Genomic DNA, 19,308 nt, shown 5'->3' with positions numbered 1-19,308 from the left:
ACTTTTAGTTAGCAGTTTAACTCGTAAAATTACATAATTTTTTTTCAAGTCGCATCTTTACATCTGATAATAAATTCATTGTCACTGATCAGAATTCATTTACACTTTGCCAACACTGTCGTCTGATACAATTCATTTCAGTAAAATTAGGGATTAAGAATAAAAATAATAGGTTTAGAGATAAAGTGTGGACACTAAACAGAACCAAAATCAGCATTTATACAGAAAGATCTAGCAACAGTAAACGAGCACACTGACCTTCATACTCCGGCGTAGATCGAATATCTTCGTCCGAACTGCTATACGACCGCTGCTGCGGCAGATAAGGACCACCCATAGGGCGTTTGTGTTTTTTCATTGGTTCTGGTGGTAACACAATCCCGCTGCTACTTCCGGATTGCATTGATTCTGCGTAGTGCTGCTGCTGCCGAGGATGAACCAAATGCGGATGAGCACGCATTAGATCTTCAATTTCACCCTGATTATGAATGATAAATGATTACGATGACTGTAGCATGAGTGATACGCACTGGAAAAGCATTTCTTAATTACCTGATAATAACTAGGATCCTCTTGCGCATAACCACACATCCCAACGTTTCCGCTGGGCCGTGTGATCTGCACTTGAGGATTCATGTGCGATTGAGGATGTCCGTATGGTGACTGTTGCAAGGGAGGCTGGGGAAGACCGGGGTGTTGCGTGTACTGGCCATACGGACCTTGCTGCTGGCCACCTTGAGAGTGCATCCGCGGCATCGGTAATCGAACTTGCGAGGGACCAGTCGATATATCCACTCCACTGTCCGATTGTGACAATCGTCGTTGTGGTGGATCTTGTTGTGAATACTGCCTCCTTAGCTGACTACCGGAACGTTGCATCGGGTTGTTTTCTTTTTCAGCAGCACTCTTCGCTCGCTCCAGTTTTGGTCGTTTGTCGGAGGGATCGTGTGGATCGAGTGTTTGCGGATATCCCTAAAAGAGCACAAACAAATTCAATTAGGTCTTTTTATATTTCTTCGATAGATAAATACACTCACCCTCGGATCTCCTTCGTATCGGCGTCCCGGCGTCCCATCGGGACTGGTACTTTTGTTGATCCATTGGCCCGTTTTCGATAACAGTTCTTGTTTCTTCCGACAAACGATGCATACCCATATCACCTGAAGGAAAATGAAAGAAATGTGCTTTTTAGTATCTGATTTAATACTGAAATGTGTAAATATATCAAGTCCACTATGTGGGTACTATGGTACTACACGATTAGATACGCACAGTTTCTAGTCATGTTCAAAAATTCAAGTCAATCGGTTCAATATTGACTGAGATATATATAGTACCAAGTGCCCAAAATAGATGCTCCTGCCCAAATGGTCCCAGACCCTATATTTTAATATAAGCTGTTCCAAAAAGCTATTATATTGTGGAGTGAGGCGTTAGTCGTCTGGCCGTTTTGTAAGGCTGAAAGTGTGGGTTCGATTCTCGCTTCTGTTGGTGAAAACATTTCGTCAAACGAAAATTACCCACTGGACCACTGGGTGTTTCGTGTGTTGTCCGTTGTCCTATGTTTGTTATTGGTTAGTCTGTGCAACCTCTGGTTGAAGACGCTGTAGTGTATTTTTTTTTATCCTCGTAAACCTATGCGTATGCACTGTATTGCATTTTGAGTGATCTTATCTATCATTCTTACGCTATCGTTAAATTTCGAAGTGGTGAGAAACAGGCTTTGCCCCATTGGGTGCGTTTTTTTTCTCCCCTGTTGGGGAAATTAAGCGTCCAATAAGCTGAACTTTTGTGGCATAGTGAGTGCGTTACGCCAAGAAGAAGTAATCCACGCAGGAATCTCGGTGGGACCTTGTGGAATCCAGTCTCAAAAGAAATACCAGAAAAAGAAATGGAGGAATATAAAGAAGAATCACGGGAGACACCCCTCAAAAAAAATCGGAAGAAATCCCAAAATGAGTTCCGGTTCAAATCAATGAAAAAAAAATCGATAGAAATCTCGGAAGCAACCTCAGAAGGAATCCCGGGACGATTCCAGGAAGGAATTCCTTGAAACAATCACTGGACGAATCCATGAAGAATCCCGGCAGAAATTATTGAATGCAACCCGGTAGTAATCCTGTTGAAAAATCTGGAGTGGGAAAAAGTGGAGTTCCTGGGAAAATCTTAAGGCATCATAGAAAGAACCCCAGAAAGAATCCAAAGAGTAATTTAGGAAGGAATCCATGAAGGCATTTCTGAATGGTTCCAGAAGAAATTATTTTAAAAAAGATCGCGGAAGAATTCTGCGGAAGAATCCCAGGGGAATCCCAGGAATCCCCTGAAAGAATCCTGGGAGAATTCCCTAAACAAAATCTGTGAAGAATGAAGAACCCAGGAGAAATAATCGATTATCTGGAAAAAAATCCGGAAGAAATGCTTAAAGAAATCACGGAAGAAATCAATCGAGGAATCAATGAAGAAATCATGGAAACAATATCTTAAAAAATCCCGAAAGAAATACTTGAAATAATCATTGCAAAAATCGGAAGGAATCCCTAAGGGAAACCCGAGAAATATAAATAAAGAAATCCCGGGAGGACTCAATGAAGGAATCCCGGGAGCACACGGTGGAAAAATTCTGTTAGTAATTTCGAGATAAAACCCAGAAAGAGTTCTAATGGAATGCCTGAAGAAAAAGATGTGATGAAGCCATACCTCGAATTTTCAAGAGCACAAATTTGAACAATCCGTCAGAAATTTCGGAAAGCGTCCCTAGAAAAAATAATTTCAGAAGGAGTCCATTTGAATATTCTGCAGTAGTCTTTGGAAGAACTCCGAAAGATTCCTAGAAAAATCCGTAAGGGAATCCCAGGAAACATCCCTAAGGTATTCATCATAGGAATTTCTAAAGAGAATAAAGAATTTTTTTTTTTTGAGTCCAGTAGGAATTCCCATATGAAGCTCGGGAACAAGACCTTGAAGAATTCCCGAAGGAACTCGCTAGAAATCAATAAAGGATCCCACAAGAAATTCCTCAAGATATTCGTAAAGATCGAGAAGAACCCTTGAAAGAATCTCTGAATGTATTTCGAAAGGAATATCTAAAGAAGACTTGGGAAAAAATCAATGAAGGAATCCTGAGAAAAAGAACAAAAGACATCCCTAAAGGAATCATGGAAGAAACTTCAGCAAGAATCCTGAATAAATCCATTATGCAATTTCGAGAGTAATCTATGAAAGAAACTTGGAAGAAATCCAAGCGGAAAGTCCCAATGAAATCCATGAACAAATCAATAAAGAAATCCAGAGAGAAATCCCTGATAAAATACTAGACAATCCCTCAAAGGTCCTGGAAAAAAATCTCTGAAAGATCCCAGGAGTAAACAATATATAATTCCCGGGAAGAATTAACGGAATTCCACGTAGAACTCCCCAACAAACATTTTTGCTGTACAGGAGTGGAACAAACTACTCTTAAGCAAGCTTTAGCTTAATAAACTATTATTCAGCAAATAATGTTACTTGGGTTCAGGAGGAATCGTTGACAAAACCCAGCAGGAATCCCTACAGAATTCTCAAGAGGCATCCCTCAAGAAAACCCGGGAAGGATTAGTGAAGCAATCCCGGGGGAAAAGCTTAAGCAATCACGATGAAACATGCCGGAAAAAATCCATAGAATCCGTAGAGTTTTGAAAGAAATTAATGTAGAAAAAGAAGCCCCAATCCCAAGGGTAATCCCTGATGGAATGCCAGAAAATATCCCTCAAAGAATGCTGGGGAAAAGATCTGAAAGAATTCCGGAAAGAATCCGTAGAGTTCGTAGAATCTCGGAAGAAATTTATGAAGAAGGAGGGATATTAACCCTAAAAGGGATACTTGGGGTCCATTGGACCCCAGGCGCCTTTCAGAGCTCGTCTTTGATGGAAAACACTCAGCGAGGTGACGAAACTGAGGCCATAAAGGTATCCCTTTTAGGGTTAATAAAGAAATCATGGGCGGAATCCCGGGAGAAAACCCATAGGAGATATGCCTGATGGAATCACGGAAATATCCGTGAAAAAACCAGAAAAAATCCAGAACAAACCCCTAAATGAATTCCGGGAAAAAAACAATGAAAGAATCCCGGGATGAATCCCTAATGGAATGCAAAAAAAAATACTGAAAGAAAACCAGGATGAAGGAATCCCGGGAGAATTTCCAATAGGAATTTCATGAAGAAAAAATCCTGGAGGAATACTTGAATAAAACACAAGAGAAATCTCTGAAGGAATCACGAGCAGAATCAATCTCGGAAAAGAATCCCAGGAGAAATCGCTAAAAGCATTACTAGAAAAATTTTAGAACAAATCTTCAGAGACTTCCGGAAGAAATAAAAAAATCCGGGAGTTTTCTCTGGAAGAATCTTTAAAGGACACAAGCACGTTCAATGCATCCAATGAGCTATTCGCTCTTTGAAGGAAGCACGACACTAGACAAAGGACTAACATGCAACGCCCAAATGGCAGAGCCGAAAATTTTTCCTGTGGCGGGAATCGAACCCGCGCTTCTCAGCACGATGCGACTAAATGCTTGGTGACATTAGCTGCACGACAACGAAGCCACACAAAAATCTTTGACGAAATCTTTAACGGAAACCCAGGAGACATTTTTAAAGAAATCCCGGAAGAAATCTCAGAAGGAATCCTGTGAAAAAACAATTAAGGATTCTCGAGTTGAATCCTTAGAAGAGTCGCAAAAGGAATCCTAAGAGAAATCCCTGAAGGAAGACCGGGAGGAATTTCGTAAAGAACTCTAGTGGAATTTTGCGAGATTTGTTTTAATCTAAAACCACGATAATAATAACTGCGACGTTTGTAGGAGACCTCAAGGGAGTTTGAGGGGCATTTTAAAGATCACCGGGGATTCCAGGGCGTGTTGTGGATTCTTAGGAGATTCCAAGCGGTCGCAAAGGCGTTTCCGGGGGTTTCAGGTGGAAGGTGGAGGTCTCAGGGGTGTTTCGAAGGGCTTCAGAGGGTTCCAATAAAGTGCAGGTGGTGTCAAGAGCATTTCAGGGGGTTTCAAGAGGTCCCAGGAGGTCTCAAAGTGAGAAGGGGAAAATACACAATACACACATGCCTCTGGAATCTCAAACCCTCCAGAAGCCTCCAAGAATACCTCTGAAACGCATCTAAAACTTCTTGAAACCACCTTTAGCTTTCCTATATTCCCCTGGAGCCCGCAAAAACAATCAAATCCCCTGGAACCTTCTACTTCTTTTGGCTCCCTTGGGATTCCAGGAAAACCCCTGGCGTTATCTCAAACCCCCAGGAGCAAAATCTTTTCTCGCGATTTCAGTTCCTTAGTGCTCTCTCTTTTTAATTGATGCTCCATTTCGCAACAAAGTGTCATCCCAGATCATCACTCGTCGTCTATCACCAATATTGTGTGAATTTGTGGGAAGTAATCAGGCAAGCTCTACGTCACCTTCCGGTTAACAACAGATCCGATGTGCAGCGAATCCACCACAAATACCGTGAATATCAGATCTCATCGTATTTTCTAGAAGTTTCCCAACATTCCTACTCATATCGGACATCTATGCGATAAGATACACTATTGTCCAATTCAAGTCACGTGTGTCAAGTGTGAGGTTCAAGTCACTCGAACTTACTCCATCTTGCTCTTGTGGATCAACAAAATGAGTACCAAAAATCAAAATGCAACAACTTTGGGCAACTTATCGGACAGAGAAGATTGCAATACACATGGAGGCGCATGGTAACTGATAATTTTGCTACCCATTAGACTGAGTCAACAAGGTCGATTTTTTGAAACAAAGCTAGGGTAGGTAATCAAAAGTTGAACCAAATTGCGGCTTTCTGAAGTAGTGCAAATTTTGAGTGATATTTTCTCCCACATGGAAATAATTTATCACGGCAAAAACTTTTGCACATGAAAGCCACGAGTATAAGCTTTCAGGTAAGTGGTAAAAAGTTTGTGTTTGCAGCGAATTTCATTGAATAATTCGATTATTCGTCAACAATGATTTTAATCTTAATTTGAACCATCGTAATCATAATTTGAACCAATTTTAATCTTAATTTGAACTACTGGCGGCAGCAGCTCGAGCATCTCCCACAACAGCCAATTTCGTGCTGAACAATAGAAAAACAGATGGATCTGCTAATTCCCATAACTATTTTTCATTAGGCAGTGGCATTTCAACTAAGAATGTTCTTAACTCTTCAGGAACTTGGAAACTAAATTTGGAATTTTTCATCCTCCAAGAGTAAACAAAACAACCACTAGCGCAGTCTGCAGGCCAACACTAGAAGCTCGCCCCGTTTACTAGTTCAAATTTAGATTACAAATGGTTCAACTTAAAATAACATTCTCCAAGTAAGAATTACTTAAATTTGATAAGTTTTTGACAAATAATGCGAAATATTATTCGGTTGGTCGATTCTACGATAAATAAGCTTTCATTTGACGTGTTCACATATTGCGTGTGATACAATGCATGAGCTGTACGAGTGCACCGAAAATGTGCTTTCTCTGGGGGGAAATGGGTGAAATCACAGTGATTTTTCAATTTCCTTTTTTTCATGACAAAAACGCTTTTTTCAATGCTTTTAAAGTCCATGTTATCAGGTTGTATTTCGGAAAGCTGTTTAACATCTTTTTCGGGACAATATTTGCCTAAAAGGTACGTCGTTTTAATGAATTTTGAAATGGTTCAAATTAAGATTACAATTTGACTAGTTCAAAGTTTGATTTATTACCCTATTTCGATCTCTTTCAGCGTCAAAAAAAAATGAATTTTGGTGCGATTGCTTGCGTTCGCGTATCCCTCGTTGCGATTGAAATATGTAAGGGATCTGGCATAGAGAAACATACTTTATGGTATGTTTTGTAAGGGGCTCAAATTAATCCAAAACCATGTAAACTAATGACGCTAAAGTCCAGTCAGGACATGTTGAAAAGCTTTGTCGAAGACCATAAAGTGATCCAATGCTTGTGAAAAAAAGGTTATATGCTTCGTAAGTACAGGCAAGAAGGGAGATTTTTTTTTATTCTTCACAAGTTAAACGTTAAGCACCATCAGACGATTTGTAAGTTATAACTTTTAACAAAGTAGTATTTTAACATAATTGGTTACGCAGTTTAAAAAAGGGTTTACGATGTAAAACAATATTGGCTGGCAGACACCAATTAAAGTACTCAATGCCTGAAAAAATCGCAGATGAGTTCACATCTCAAAAATATTTTGATTGGTTTGGGGACACTACATGTTTGTCTACCGTGTACCAGGCCCGTACAGAAAAGACGACAAGGGAGGGTTTTTGGGGGTTAACACCACCAACTAACTCCCACCTCAATCCCCCAAAACCAATATTTCATACACTAGGCGCCCCTCCGCCCTTTGCCGAAATTAGAAAAATTCCCTACCTTGTCGCCTATTCTGTACACTAGCCTGACACATTTACATATTTTTCTCTCAGAAGAAAAACATCAAATAAAACCTATGAATTATTTTATGCAATACATGTAGACCTTAGAAACACTTTAAACTGTTCCATCCGAAAGCCTTAGCACCTCAACAAACATTTTGCGACATAATCAGGACTCAATACAAAATGAGGAGCTGTAAAATATGCTTTTTCTGCCATTCTCAATTGAGTCAATCCAAGCCTATTGTCTCTGCATGTTTTCGTTTCAGACGCTTGCTTAATGGGGCTTTAATCTTGGCGGCATAGGCGCCTAGAATTCTGGTGCCTGCCATTTCAAAGGAACGTCTACGTCTCAACAATAGTGGAGCAATCCAGTTTGCATTGTCTGTCTTATATTTTTTGATATTTATGCCGAAAAATATATGAAATGATAAACGAAAACTATACAGCTATGAAACACCACCACCAGAATCTCAATGAGCTTATGCTTGCTGCGGCCGTATCGTTCTCTTTTATTTTCGAATTCATTCACAGCCTTTAAACCACCACCACACAAGTACTCACCTTATTGTTACGCAGCGTAACTTTGCCCCCGCATTTGGCACAACAACGGATGTTGCAATAATTGCAGATGTGCCCGATGCCATCCGCAAATTTGGTTTTGAGACAAATATGACAGGTAGCGTCCAGTTCCACTCCTGCCTTTTTCTGCTGCTCCGATTTTTGCCTGATTGAATCAACGAGCGTCGCCACCTCATCCTGCTTTCTCCTGCAAGGAAAAGTTAAATAAAATGACAAATATTGTTATTATCTTACAATCTAAGCGATGATGAACTATGAATGGTTGTATAAAAAGTCTTCTAGATGCACGCCCTCAAAACGTACTGTCAATATGGTCTTTGACAAACTCTTATACATGGTTTCAGAATATGTTCGTAAACATTCAAGCCCAAGATATCTGAATTAATTGATTTTTGTTATCTTTTATACTTGATACATTGCCAAATTATGAGGTTGAAATCGGCATTGCTCTATTTCTATACACATGAACTGCTTAGCGAGACGACAACATAATCGATTTTGCTCTCATTTGATTTCCAATTAGATTTAGGTAATTGTCGGAAATTCGAGCCCATTTGTTTGTAACACGGATGTGCAACATAAAAAGACGTTTTTCGGGCACTTATTATGTCTTTAGTGTGCGATTTTTACTAAGCTTCACTCAGCATCGTGGAACAACTTAACAGCTCAACTATGGCAGAGACCAAGGAGATTGAGCGTCCCATTACCAGGGACGAAACATAGGGTCTCACTGAAAGTATGACCATGTATGGAATGACCAAAAATACCCTTAATACTTTATTTAAGCTTGAATATTATTTCTTGTAGTACTGGTCTAGCCACAAATATTTTTCGTATACCATATTCTTAGGTTCAGCTTCTGAAATAAGCTGTAGGTGGTTGAATTTAGATATGTCGAAATGACATTTTCAGCACTGATCCCAACTACAACAAAGCCTTCTTCTTCTTCGAAGTACATAATGAACATTTCTACAATTATCAACTGAGAGCTTTGTCTGCCATTGACCATTAAGCATTCGCATATCGAAGCAAAAGGAAGTCAAGAAAATTTCCATTCTAAATTCTCGGCGCAAGGTCTTGCTGAATATCCGCGTGATTATTGTTTATTCATTTAAGCGAAAACAGCTGATCCACTTCTTTCGGGATGAAAAACGTCGCCTGGAAGGAATAGAGTGCGAGGAAATTAAAAGCTGTCCCGTTCTCAAGAAACACGAAGCCCAATGCATCCCGTAACGGATTCGTGCCACGAGCCGAAATATGCAGCGATAAATACGGGAGCCTTTTAAGGACAAGGTATTTTAAATACATAGCTCAAAATTTCTAGAGCACCGTTTTTTAGTACCGTTGAACAGATTTGGATGAAAATGCATCACGCTAATTGTTCAGTGGTTGTCACCAGCGTGATGCATTTTAATCCAAATCCGTTCAACGGTACTAAAAAACGGTGCTCTAGAAATTTTGAGCAATGTACTCCAAATACCTTGTCCTTAAAGAACGGACGTGATGTGATTGAAAGGTGGAAGCAGCACTTCGATGAGCACTAGAACAGCACGTGGAATTTATTCACGGAAGATCAAGATAGCGGGACAGTGTTGGAATGTAACACAACTACCGGAGGAGTAGGAGGAAGTGTTATCTGTCCCATTCACAATGATCGCGACTATTTGGAATGTGAGAACTTCAGGACGATCACTATTTTGAATGTTGCCTACAAATTGCTATCCCAGATCATCTTCCGTCGTCTGTCACCTAAAACGAATGAGTTCGTGGGAAGTTACGAAGCCGACGGCCGGCCCGCAACGGACCAAATCTTCACCGTAAGGCACCTAAAAGCAGTCCTCCATAAATGCCGTGAATACCAGGTCCCAAACCATCACCTGTTAATCGATTGCAGGGTGGCATACGACAGCATCGACCACACAGAACTATGGAAAATTATGGACGAAAACGGCTTTTCTTCGAAGTTGTCCAGACTGATCTAAGCAACGATGGACGGTGTGCAAAACTGCACAAGGGTTTCGAGCAAACTATCCAGCTCATTCGAATCTCGTCGGCGACTGTGACAAGGTGATGAACTCTCATACCCAGTGAATCAAAATTCAACCATCGCGCAACAATAACGACAATGTCGCAACCTGAATTTGTTGCGACATTCTACCCAATGCAACATAGGTTTGTCCCAACTTGAACAGAATAGGACAAAGATTGTGCACCACGAGCTTAGAGATTTTTAAGGCTTGCATTGTGATTTTCGAGCGGTAACTTCGAGCCGGTAAACACTTAAACGCTGCTGAAGATGTATCATCAAAAAAGTTCGATTTTGGGTTGATAATAATTCATCATTCACGAGTTGAAAAGTACGCAACAAATTCAGCTTCCGTTTTGTCTCCAACAAAAACTTTCGAGATCATGTCATTATCTGTTACCAGTTGGGATAAAGAGTAATCGCCGCGTCTTCTTTGTTGCTTGTTTTGTGCCTTTTTTGTCTGACAATTCTCTTCACTGCTCATACCCACTCTTCAACATCGCTCCGGAATGTGAATGCGGCGAGTCGGGCTCGATAGCCAACACACGATTTTCACAAACTCCGGTAAATTTGTATGCTTCGCGGACGATATGAATATTTGGAAAACGGAGGCAAAGCAGTACACCTACCTAAAACGTGAAGCAGCAAAGGTTCTCTTCCGGTATGAAAAGGTGACGCTAAGCACCCGCTCATGGAAGCGCTATCGTGGCGACCGCCGTTATGTAACGCAGTGCCAACGATTGAAGGATGGCAAAATTTTGGCCACAGCTCTCGGAATTGCCATCTCCAACCTCGAAGCAGTAAATGTTCCGACAAGCACATCACATCTGATTGTCCTCAGAGTGGAGCCACGGTCGACAACGTGGGAGTATTTAACCAACCAAACTGTGGTGAAGCTCACCAGAGCTTCTCTTTTTTCATCTTTTTGGCGTAACGTCTCAACTGGGACAAAGCTTATCAGCTTAGTGTTCTATGAGCACTTCCACAATTATTATTCTTTGTCAATAACCATTTTGCATGTGCATATCGTTTTTTTTTTCTAAACTATGGGGAGCTAATCTGCTCAACAGACACCTGAACAGGAAGGTCCGGGTAGTAAGGGGTTAAGGCCGTCTTCTACAACAAAAGTAAAAGCCAGGACTACTCCCTTCTCGACCCACAAAACAACATTCGCTTCATCTCTTCGGAACAACCAAGAAGGCATTGCTTCAGAGAGGGGCCTGCAGCAACGAACTTCGATGACTTGCTTTGGTGAGTCCACCAAGGTATCGTGCTGGCGCTTATCCAGTTTCCCGAGTATTGCCACCACTCCATTTGTCCTCGGAAAGCGGGCAGGGTCAACCACCACGCTTGTACCCAACTGTTCTGCAAGCATCAAGAACTGATACTTGCGTGCAAAACGATTTGACCTGCTGAATGCTCAGGCCCTATCAGTAAGCACCAGAAGGAGTTGCCTATAGTGGGGTCGGATCCAACCCGGTCACCGGCGTAGCCACGGTAGGGGGGTTTTATGATTAAACTTCCGATCCACCTCTGTGTTGTAAACTAGTACTCGATTCTGGAAGTAACTTCCGAGAACCTTGTACAGGTGCCCGTGAATCCCAAGACGCCCAAGAGCGCATCGGTACCGCCCACTGACGCTATTGAACGCGTACTTTACATCTAAGGACTGTTCATTAAAGAAAGTGGACATCTGTTTACCAATAGTTTAGAGTTAAAACTAAACAAAAAATGTGAATTTTTGCTCAGTGTGTAAAAACATTGTTCACTTCGGCAACACATTCAAAGAAAACGGAAAAAGTAAGAAATTTCGAGCGATAGGTCGTATTAGCTTTGCGACTAGCAGATTAATTCTGCACAAATGGTGTTCCAAAAAGTTGTCGTTTCGAGAATTGGCTTACTAATACACTTCCGGGACCGCAATTTTTTAACGCTAAGCAGGGGACAGATGTGCCGGATGATGTAGGGTACATCAGAACTGAAAAATTTGGGAAAAGTTTTTAGTGTGGCAAGCCAATTGTTCATGTTACTTAAAGAGTTCTTCATATTTCACAACGGGAACAATCAACGATGAAAATAACAGAAAGGAATGCATCAAAAATCGACTTCTACTTATCTATCGAAAACATACGGATCCTCTTTTGTTTTAGGCGGATCTAGCATCCGCTTATTACGCTTCTTCTACACTAGAGATGCTCAAGACGGAAAAAGTCGATTTTGTCGAAAAATGGCAAAATCCACAAAACTTCTCTGAACAGCGTCCTGTGGAAAGATACTGGACAATAATTAGGCGGCATCTTAAGAAAGATGGAAGAGAAGCAAGCTCTGTTGATTGATTAAAAAAAAATTGGTCTGCGGCACAACGAAAAGCTACGTAGAAAGTTGTGCAAAATCTAATGAGAGGTATCAAGAGGAAAGTCCGAGCGTTCTTCCGAAAAGCGAAGTAAATGTTCAAACTCACGTGAATTTGGCCACATGTATGTTGATTGTCATTTATAAAAAATAAACTTATGGATTTCTTCGAAAATACATATTTTCTATTGAAAAACAGGTGTCCACTTTCTTTAATGAACAGTCCTTACAGTTACTAATGCACATACTGCATATATCGTGTATCAGGCACAAAGCTATGCTATGCCAAAAGAAGTCAAGGAAATTTCCATAAAAAAAAGTTCCTGGACAGACCGGGAATTTAACCTGTCACCCTCAACATGGTAATGCTGAATTACCCACGCCTAGTTGTGGCTGAGCCCCTCACCATGAAACTCAGCAGCTCCTACCGAAGGTGCCCGCAACGCGAGAAATTCATAAGCAAGTAGCCTCAACGAATCAACAAGGATGAAAAACCAAGAAGCTCCCGGTTTTCTGCGCCGAGAACTTCTGGCCAGTAAAATTCGGTCCGTTGAATGCATTCCACCCGCAGCGGAACCGTCCTAGCCCCATAGTCACATCCGTTTACCCGGCCACCCATCACAATCAACCATGCATCCAAACAAATGACTTTCCTTGATCTCTGACGCGGAACATGTCATCCTGTCAATCATTCCCGCAAGACCCCCTTTGAACGGTTTCAGACAGCCCGAAGCTCTGTTGATTTGTTCGCAATATCCCAGAAGACAGGTAATCTTAGCAGGAAAAGTAAGAAGGCCGATCCTAAGGAATAAACTTCTAACAAGGGTTTAATGTTTATTTTATCCTAGTTCACCTGTAATAAGCTTTAAATAAGCAGATCCAGTGTGCTCCATTAAAATCTTGAGTTAACGAGCTCGTTTTTAACCCTCGAGCAGTGCGTCTTTGACTACCTGCAGCGACAACGCGCTCACACTGTGTACCACATGAGTGCATTTTTTATGGTGCGTGTACTCAGTACACGACGGGACCGCTCCCGGGTTAACCTCATCCCCGTAAGGCTCAATAAGAAAGTCTTCTAACATTTTAAACAGGCTTAACAAGAACTCCCTTGCGAGGAAATGAGGGGGCAATTTTGGTGATTTTCTGGGGAGTTAAAATAGAACTCAGAAATCACAACGCAAATCCTCAATATTTTCGAGCAGAAATTCAACAATAGAAATTTTCAGTTAAAAGTATATTCGATAACTGAAGAAATGTTAAAAATATTAGAATTTAAAGGATTCTATCAATACACTATCAGATTTGCATAATCTGTAGCAATGTAAGAATAGTAGCGGATTGACAATGATATTTAAATCCGTAGACTCAGTGTACCAATAATCTATAGTACCATAAATTGGCCACAGTTGATTTTCTACTTTCAACAATGCAAACAATGAAACATTTTGTAGAAAAAAAAATCACCTTGACATAAGATGGTTATAGCCATTTTAACTTCAACATTTGCTCAAATTATAATGCACATGAACCTTGATTAAGGTAATGAGTAAGGACTGCCTAAATAAACGTTTTACCTATATGGACTTAGTTTATTACATATCAAAATTGATTTAAATGTTATAAAGGTTGTAAAGTTTAAGAAGGGCGAATGGCTAAGAGATATAAAAGGAGGTTCATGTGGGATTTCAGAGGCTTTTGAAGGGTGCTCCAGGCGGGTCTGAGAAGTGTAACAGAGGCATTCAGGAGAATCAGAGGGTCTTAACTGCTTTACAGGGGGTTCGAGGATGCTTCAGCGGGTTTTCAAAGGCGTTTCAGGAAGTTTTTCAAGGAGTTCCGGAGGCGTTACAGGGGCGTTTTCATGGGTTCCGGAGGATCTCAGATGCAAGGATTCCGAAAGAGGTTTCAGAGGGTTACAGGAGCGTTTTTGGGAATTCCGGGGGCGGGTCTCAGGTGGGGTCTGAGAGGGCTTCAAAGGGTTTTCGATGGTATTTCAGGCAATTTTGGAGGATTTTCAGCGGGTTTCAGAGGCGTTGCAAAAGGACGTTTTCGGGTATTTTGCAGAATCTCAGATGCGCTACAGAGGGTCTGAAGGTATCAGTAGGTCGGCTCCAGAGGCACGTTCTCCTCCAGGGGGTCAGAGGGAGTTTCAGGGAGTTTTTTGAAGCATTTCAGGAAAAGTTTCAAAGGGTTTCGGACGCGTTACAGCAGTGTTTTGGGCAGGCTTGATAATCCTCCTCGAAATCAAAAGAGTTTTGCAACATGCTCTAGAGCGGTGTTTTGCTTTTGCCTCGTCGCGAGGGAGCGAACGAACCCCAAACAGAGGGGCAATAAAAACTGAGCGAGGAAGAGGGGAACGAAAAAAGAGCCGATGATTATTTCGGGTTTTTGAGTGCGATTTTCGCCTCGAGAGTCTTTCTTTGTATGGGAGTGGAACTCGCGAGAGCTTTTTGAGTGTGAGTGGACGTGAGAAACACAACAAGCAATTATGAGTGTTGGACGAACTCCTCGCTGCGCGGCAAGCTCGCGCTCGGTGCTGTTGAGGATTTGCGTTGTGATTTCTGAGTTTTATTTTCACTCCTCAGAAAATCGCCAAAATCGCTTCCTCATTTTCTCGCGAGGGAGTTTCTGTCAAGCCTGGTTTTGGGGAGTTCCGGAGGGTCTCAAACAGGGTTGGTAACCATCAGTTTCGTCACCAACCAACGAGGGAAAATCAGCGACCGACAAAGAAGCCACCTTTTGGAAAGACTATATTCTTTCGACCTGTAGAATTGACTCTATGGTATGCTGGTATGCTGCTGTGCTTCCAATCCAAGGTTTGGTTCAATTCAGACTGAAAGCATGTTTCTATTTTACATTTTTGTTCTGATTAGGTTCTCGTGATGTTGATTACACAAGTTTACAAAATAAAACGAAAGTCGTGAACTTCTGTCAACGACCAAAAATTTTGAAGCCCAATTTAGTGCTGATTTCGAAACCGACCTTCAAAAAATTTTAAGTAGAACAGTTTTTGAGTTTTAGCTCAATATCGAGTTTTGCAACTTTTCGAAAAATGTCATTTACTAAAATTCATATATATTGCGTTTTGTTCAACCAATTTTAAATCGTTTTTCATAAATTAAAAGCTGAATACAATACCATTCGATCATCTGAATACAGGTTTTGCGTCAGATTGATGAAATTCAAGATATTGGCGAGTTTTAGGGACGATCTTCTTAAATTTTAGCAAAATTTCCAAAATTTTTTGAAGAAATGTATTTTTTCCAATAAGAAAAAACAAACTTAAAAATTCTTTCTCGTTTGTTTGACATATCATATGTAGGCGAGTTACAGTAAAAATTTCAGCTCAATCGGAGCATTGATTACGGAGAATGAGCTGTTTGAAGTAAGCGACTTTGCTTAAAAATAGAACAAAAATCGATTTCAAATCATCAACTTTGTATGGAAAGTCGAAAAAATTTCCGCTCTACTGTAATTTTTTTCTTTCGCGTTTTCGAACTCAGGGCATGATTCTACACCAAAAATGATCATCAGCTTACCGAGTTCAAAAATGCTGTAAACTAGTGTTATTTGTACGTCTGCCTTGTTCGGAGCAAGCTTCTTAACAAAAATGACGATAAAGATAATGGCAAAACTTTTTCTTCGCGACTAGCAAACTGATTTCACAGCGCAACATTTTTTTTTTGTCTCAAGAGCAAACTAATGTGTCTCGGCCAAATTTTGGGACACTGAATCCGAATCCGGGCTCAGATTTGCTCCAACACGTCATAATTTTGAACTACACCTCAAGTTATAGGGCAAAATATGCAATTTTGAGCTTTTTTGATTGCAAGCAATCAACCCTCGAGCGAACGTTAGTGATGCTCCTTCAGCTCCGATGACTAATAACTACTCTGGTATCATGTGCGTTGGGATCCGATGGAGTGTAAATCGGTGGAATTTCAGGAAGTATACATTAAGTATAAGAATTTTCACCGAGTTTCATAGGCATTATAGGGTGTTTTCTGGGGTTTACGAGGGTCTCAAGTGCATTATGGAGGGTGCGGCAAAGTTTCAAGGGGTTTGCAGAGGCATTTCAAGGAGATTCAAATTATTTCCAGCGGATTTAGAAAGCGTTACAGAAATGTTTTCATAAATTTTAAAGACCCTTCATGTGCGTTAAGGGAGGTCTTAGACCGTTTCAAGGGTTTTTGGAGCCATTTCAGGGATTTTCAAAGGATTAACAGTGGGTGTCAGTGGTGTAATCCGGGATTCTGGCGGACTTAGGGGCGTTACAGCTTTCATAGGGCCTTAAGTTTTTGAAAATACATTTTGGATACCTGCTCTCAGAGAAGATTCTGGAGAATTTCAGATGTGTTTTAAAGCGTTTCATAAACGTTGCGGGCGGTTTCAGAAGTGATTCAAGACGTTTCTGAATGCTTACGCTTCTAGAACCGATAAGCTATACTCAAGGAAGTTCTTGGAGATTCTTAAACAAATATTGAACTCATTACTTGACAGCATATAGTTGCAAAGACTGTGCAAGCATGAATTTCATTTGAACACATACGTTACACATGTAGATTTGATGATTTATGCTCAAGAAAGATTTTAAACAACCTTAAATAGTCCCAATCCCCCCTGATCTCTCACCCCTGAGCACACCCTAACTCCTCTCGCAACTTCTTTTCCGTAAACCAACCTTATCTTAACACATTCAAATTCCATTTAGGTAACGTTGCAGCCTAAATAGATTTTACCCAAATGGATTCTACTTAAACGGTGGTTCCTGTGTACAAAAAAAATCATTTTGCTTCCTAAGACCAAATATTTGTCCCAAATCAGATCAGATTTTCTGAAACATTTTAATGTTTAGATAGGAGAAATATTCTGATAAAATTCTAAACTCTGATTACAATTTTGATATGTTGGTGCACGAAACTACTTCAAACTTACCGCATAATCTCATTCTCCCGCTCCTCCTCCTGACGTTGACGTAGCATAACATTTTCAATGATAGCTCGTTCCTCCTGTGTTAGATGGGATAAATCAGGCATATCGGCCATTTTGGTAATATCCTAGTGATGCAATGAAATACGATTTGCTACGTATTTCGAAGTTTGGCTATCTTATCGGTAAATGTGTGTAAGCTATTTATATCCACTGAATCTGCAGTAGCATCCAATTTGTCATTTGTTCTTACTCTATGCACAGTTTTCACTGCCCTATCTTGCAAAACCATAAAACGAAGCACTACAGGTATGTATGACTTAAATGTTATTTCGTTATTCTTTTCCAGATGTGTACTATATCTACATAAGTTAGATTTCACTTTCCCCACACTATGTACAACTCATTAAACTCAACTACGCCTATGCTTCGTTAGAGGAGCAAACGTTATAGAAAATATCCGTGGCAATGTGCACTATTGTTGCTATTGTTCACTTGAATACTCTCGTCGTTAATCACGCATTCGCCCGATGGGTAGACATCGGAACTTGTCACTTTGTATTTTTTCAGTTTGGTTTCACATTTTGAAAACTGATACTCGCTGCACTTGTTGTCATTGTCTTCACCGTTGGCTACACTTGAGAAACGAATATCGCGGTTGCTTTTGGTAAACATTTTCACTATTTCCGCCAGCGGACACAGTCGAAGAGAAGTTGCCTTTTGCTACGATCTAATGAGCATGCAGTTTCTACGCATAACAGTCTGCTGATACCGCTCCATGGTGTCGCTGCGTGGCCGTACTAATGGCGTGGTGACCTGTAACGAAAAGATAAACGTCGTTAAAAAATTATCTCAAAGTAAAGCACAACTTTTAGAATATTTTTTTTGTACAATGCTGACATAAATTTCTATTTTCTCTTTCACCCCCTCCTCCTTGAAAAATTATGGTCAGAATTCGACATTTTGACGGGGAACACAAATAGCTTATCCAAGAAATTTATCAAAATGAAATTAGAGTCTCTGAGAAAACTTCTTAACAAATCCGACGAGTAACATGATTTTGTCTAATTGTTTGAGTAATTTTATAGCAAATACATTTATTATTTATCATCTCCACAACATCCCCTCCCGGGCCATCCGTGATTGAAAAAGGACAGCAAACCATTAATTCAGGATTAAGGAAATTGTTTTGTTCATTCAGTACGTTTTATCCGAAAACATGCTAAACGTAGAGATATTTTTGTAAAGTACCCTCAAAGGAAAAAGAAAAGCAGTTTTTTCGTAAACTCTCTCTCTCTTCTTGGCGTAACGTCCTCACTGGGACAAAGCCTGCTTCTCAGCTTAGTGTTCTATGAGCACTTCCACAGTTATTAACTGAGAGCTTCCTCTGCCAATGACCATTTTGCATGTGTATATCGTGTGGCAGGCACGAAGATACTCTATGCCCAAGGAAGTCAAGGAAATTTCCTTTTACGAAAAGATCCTGGACCGACCGGGAATCGAACCCGTCACCCTCAGCATGGTCATGCTGAATACCCGTGCGTTTACCGCCTCGGCAATATGGGCCCTTTTTCGTAAACTATAACAATGATCAAGAAAATTTATTCACTGTATCACGTTCATCATGATGAGAACAGGCGTTTTGAAGGAAAAAACTACTTTGAAATGTTTGTTGACGATGATAATTTGTTGACAAATTGTCCCACGCTATCGTTTCAAATCATTGTTTTTTTTTGTTGTAAATCATTGTTAAAACTGCTTTAATTTTCCACAAAAATACGGTGGATGCTTGAGCCTCAACATAGTATTTGTTTGAGAAGAAGCTCTACTTTTGCTTATTTATCTTTTCAAGAGTACATATGAATTAGTGGTGGAGACGCATGGTGATTCAGTTATTTTTCATGCTGGTATCCGATTATCGAAATTGTGAAGCACTGACTTTTAAAATGCATCACACGAATAAATCTTGAAACAAAGTAATCAATAATCTTTATGTATAGCAGGGCTGTC

The 19,308-nt window shown here is 40.4% G+C and overlaps 1 protein-coding gene across 11 annotated transcripts in view; it reads right to left on the bottom strand.

The window, feature by feature from the left end:
- LOC115261297 (regulating synaptic membrane exocytosis protein 2) overlaps positions 1-18,114 on the bottom strand; it is a 117,320-nt gene extending 99,206 nt beyond the window's left edge. For 10 of the 11 annotated variants that reach the window (XR_009995714.1, XR_003894864.2, XR_003894863.2 and 7 more), the window contains exons 1-5: positions 17,305-18,114; positions 7,977-8,181; positions 1,038-1,160; positions 553-972; positions 259-478 (exon numbers count right to left, since the gene is read on the bottom strand). Coding sequence is in view for 1 of the 11 variants with exons in the window: in XM_029862693.2 (XP_029718553.1) it covers positions 259-478; positions 553-972; positions 1,038-1,160; positions 7,977-8,181; positions 17,305-17,414 (1,078 nt within the window). In the remaining 10 variants the exon portion in view is untranslated. The remainder of the gene's footprint in view (positions 1-258; positions 479-552; positions 973-1,037; positions 1,161-7,976; positions 8,182-17,304) is intronic. The other variant, XR_003894865.2, reaches the window with a different exon arrangement.
- Positions 18,115-19,308: the final 1,194 nt, after the last annotated feature.

This window comes from Aedes albopictus, chromosome 3 (genome assembly GCF_035046485.1).
Source record: "Aedes albopictus strain Foshan chromosome 3, AalbF5, whole genome shotgun sequence".
In the NCBI taxonomy this organism is placed as follows: domain Eukaryota; kingdom Metazoa; phylum Arthropoda; class Insecta; order Diptera; family Culicidae; genus Aedes; species Aedes albopictus.
This window is presented reverse-complemented; position numbering and strand designations above follow the sequence as displayed.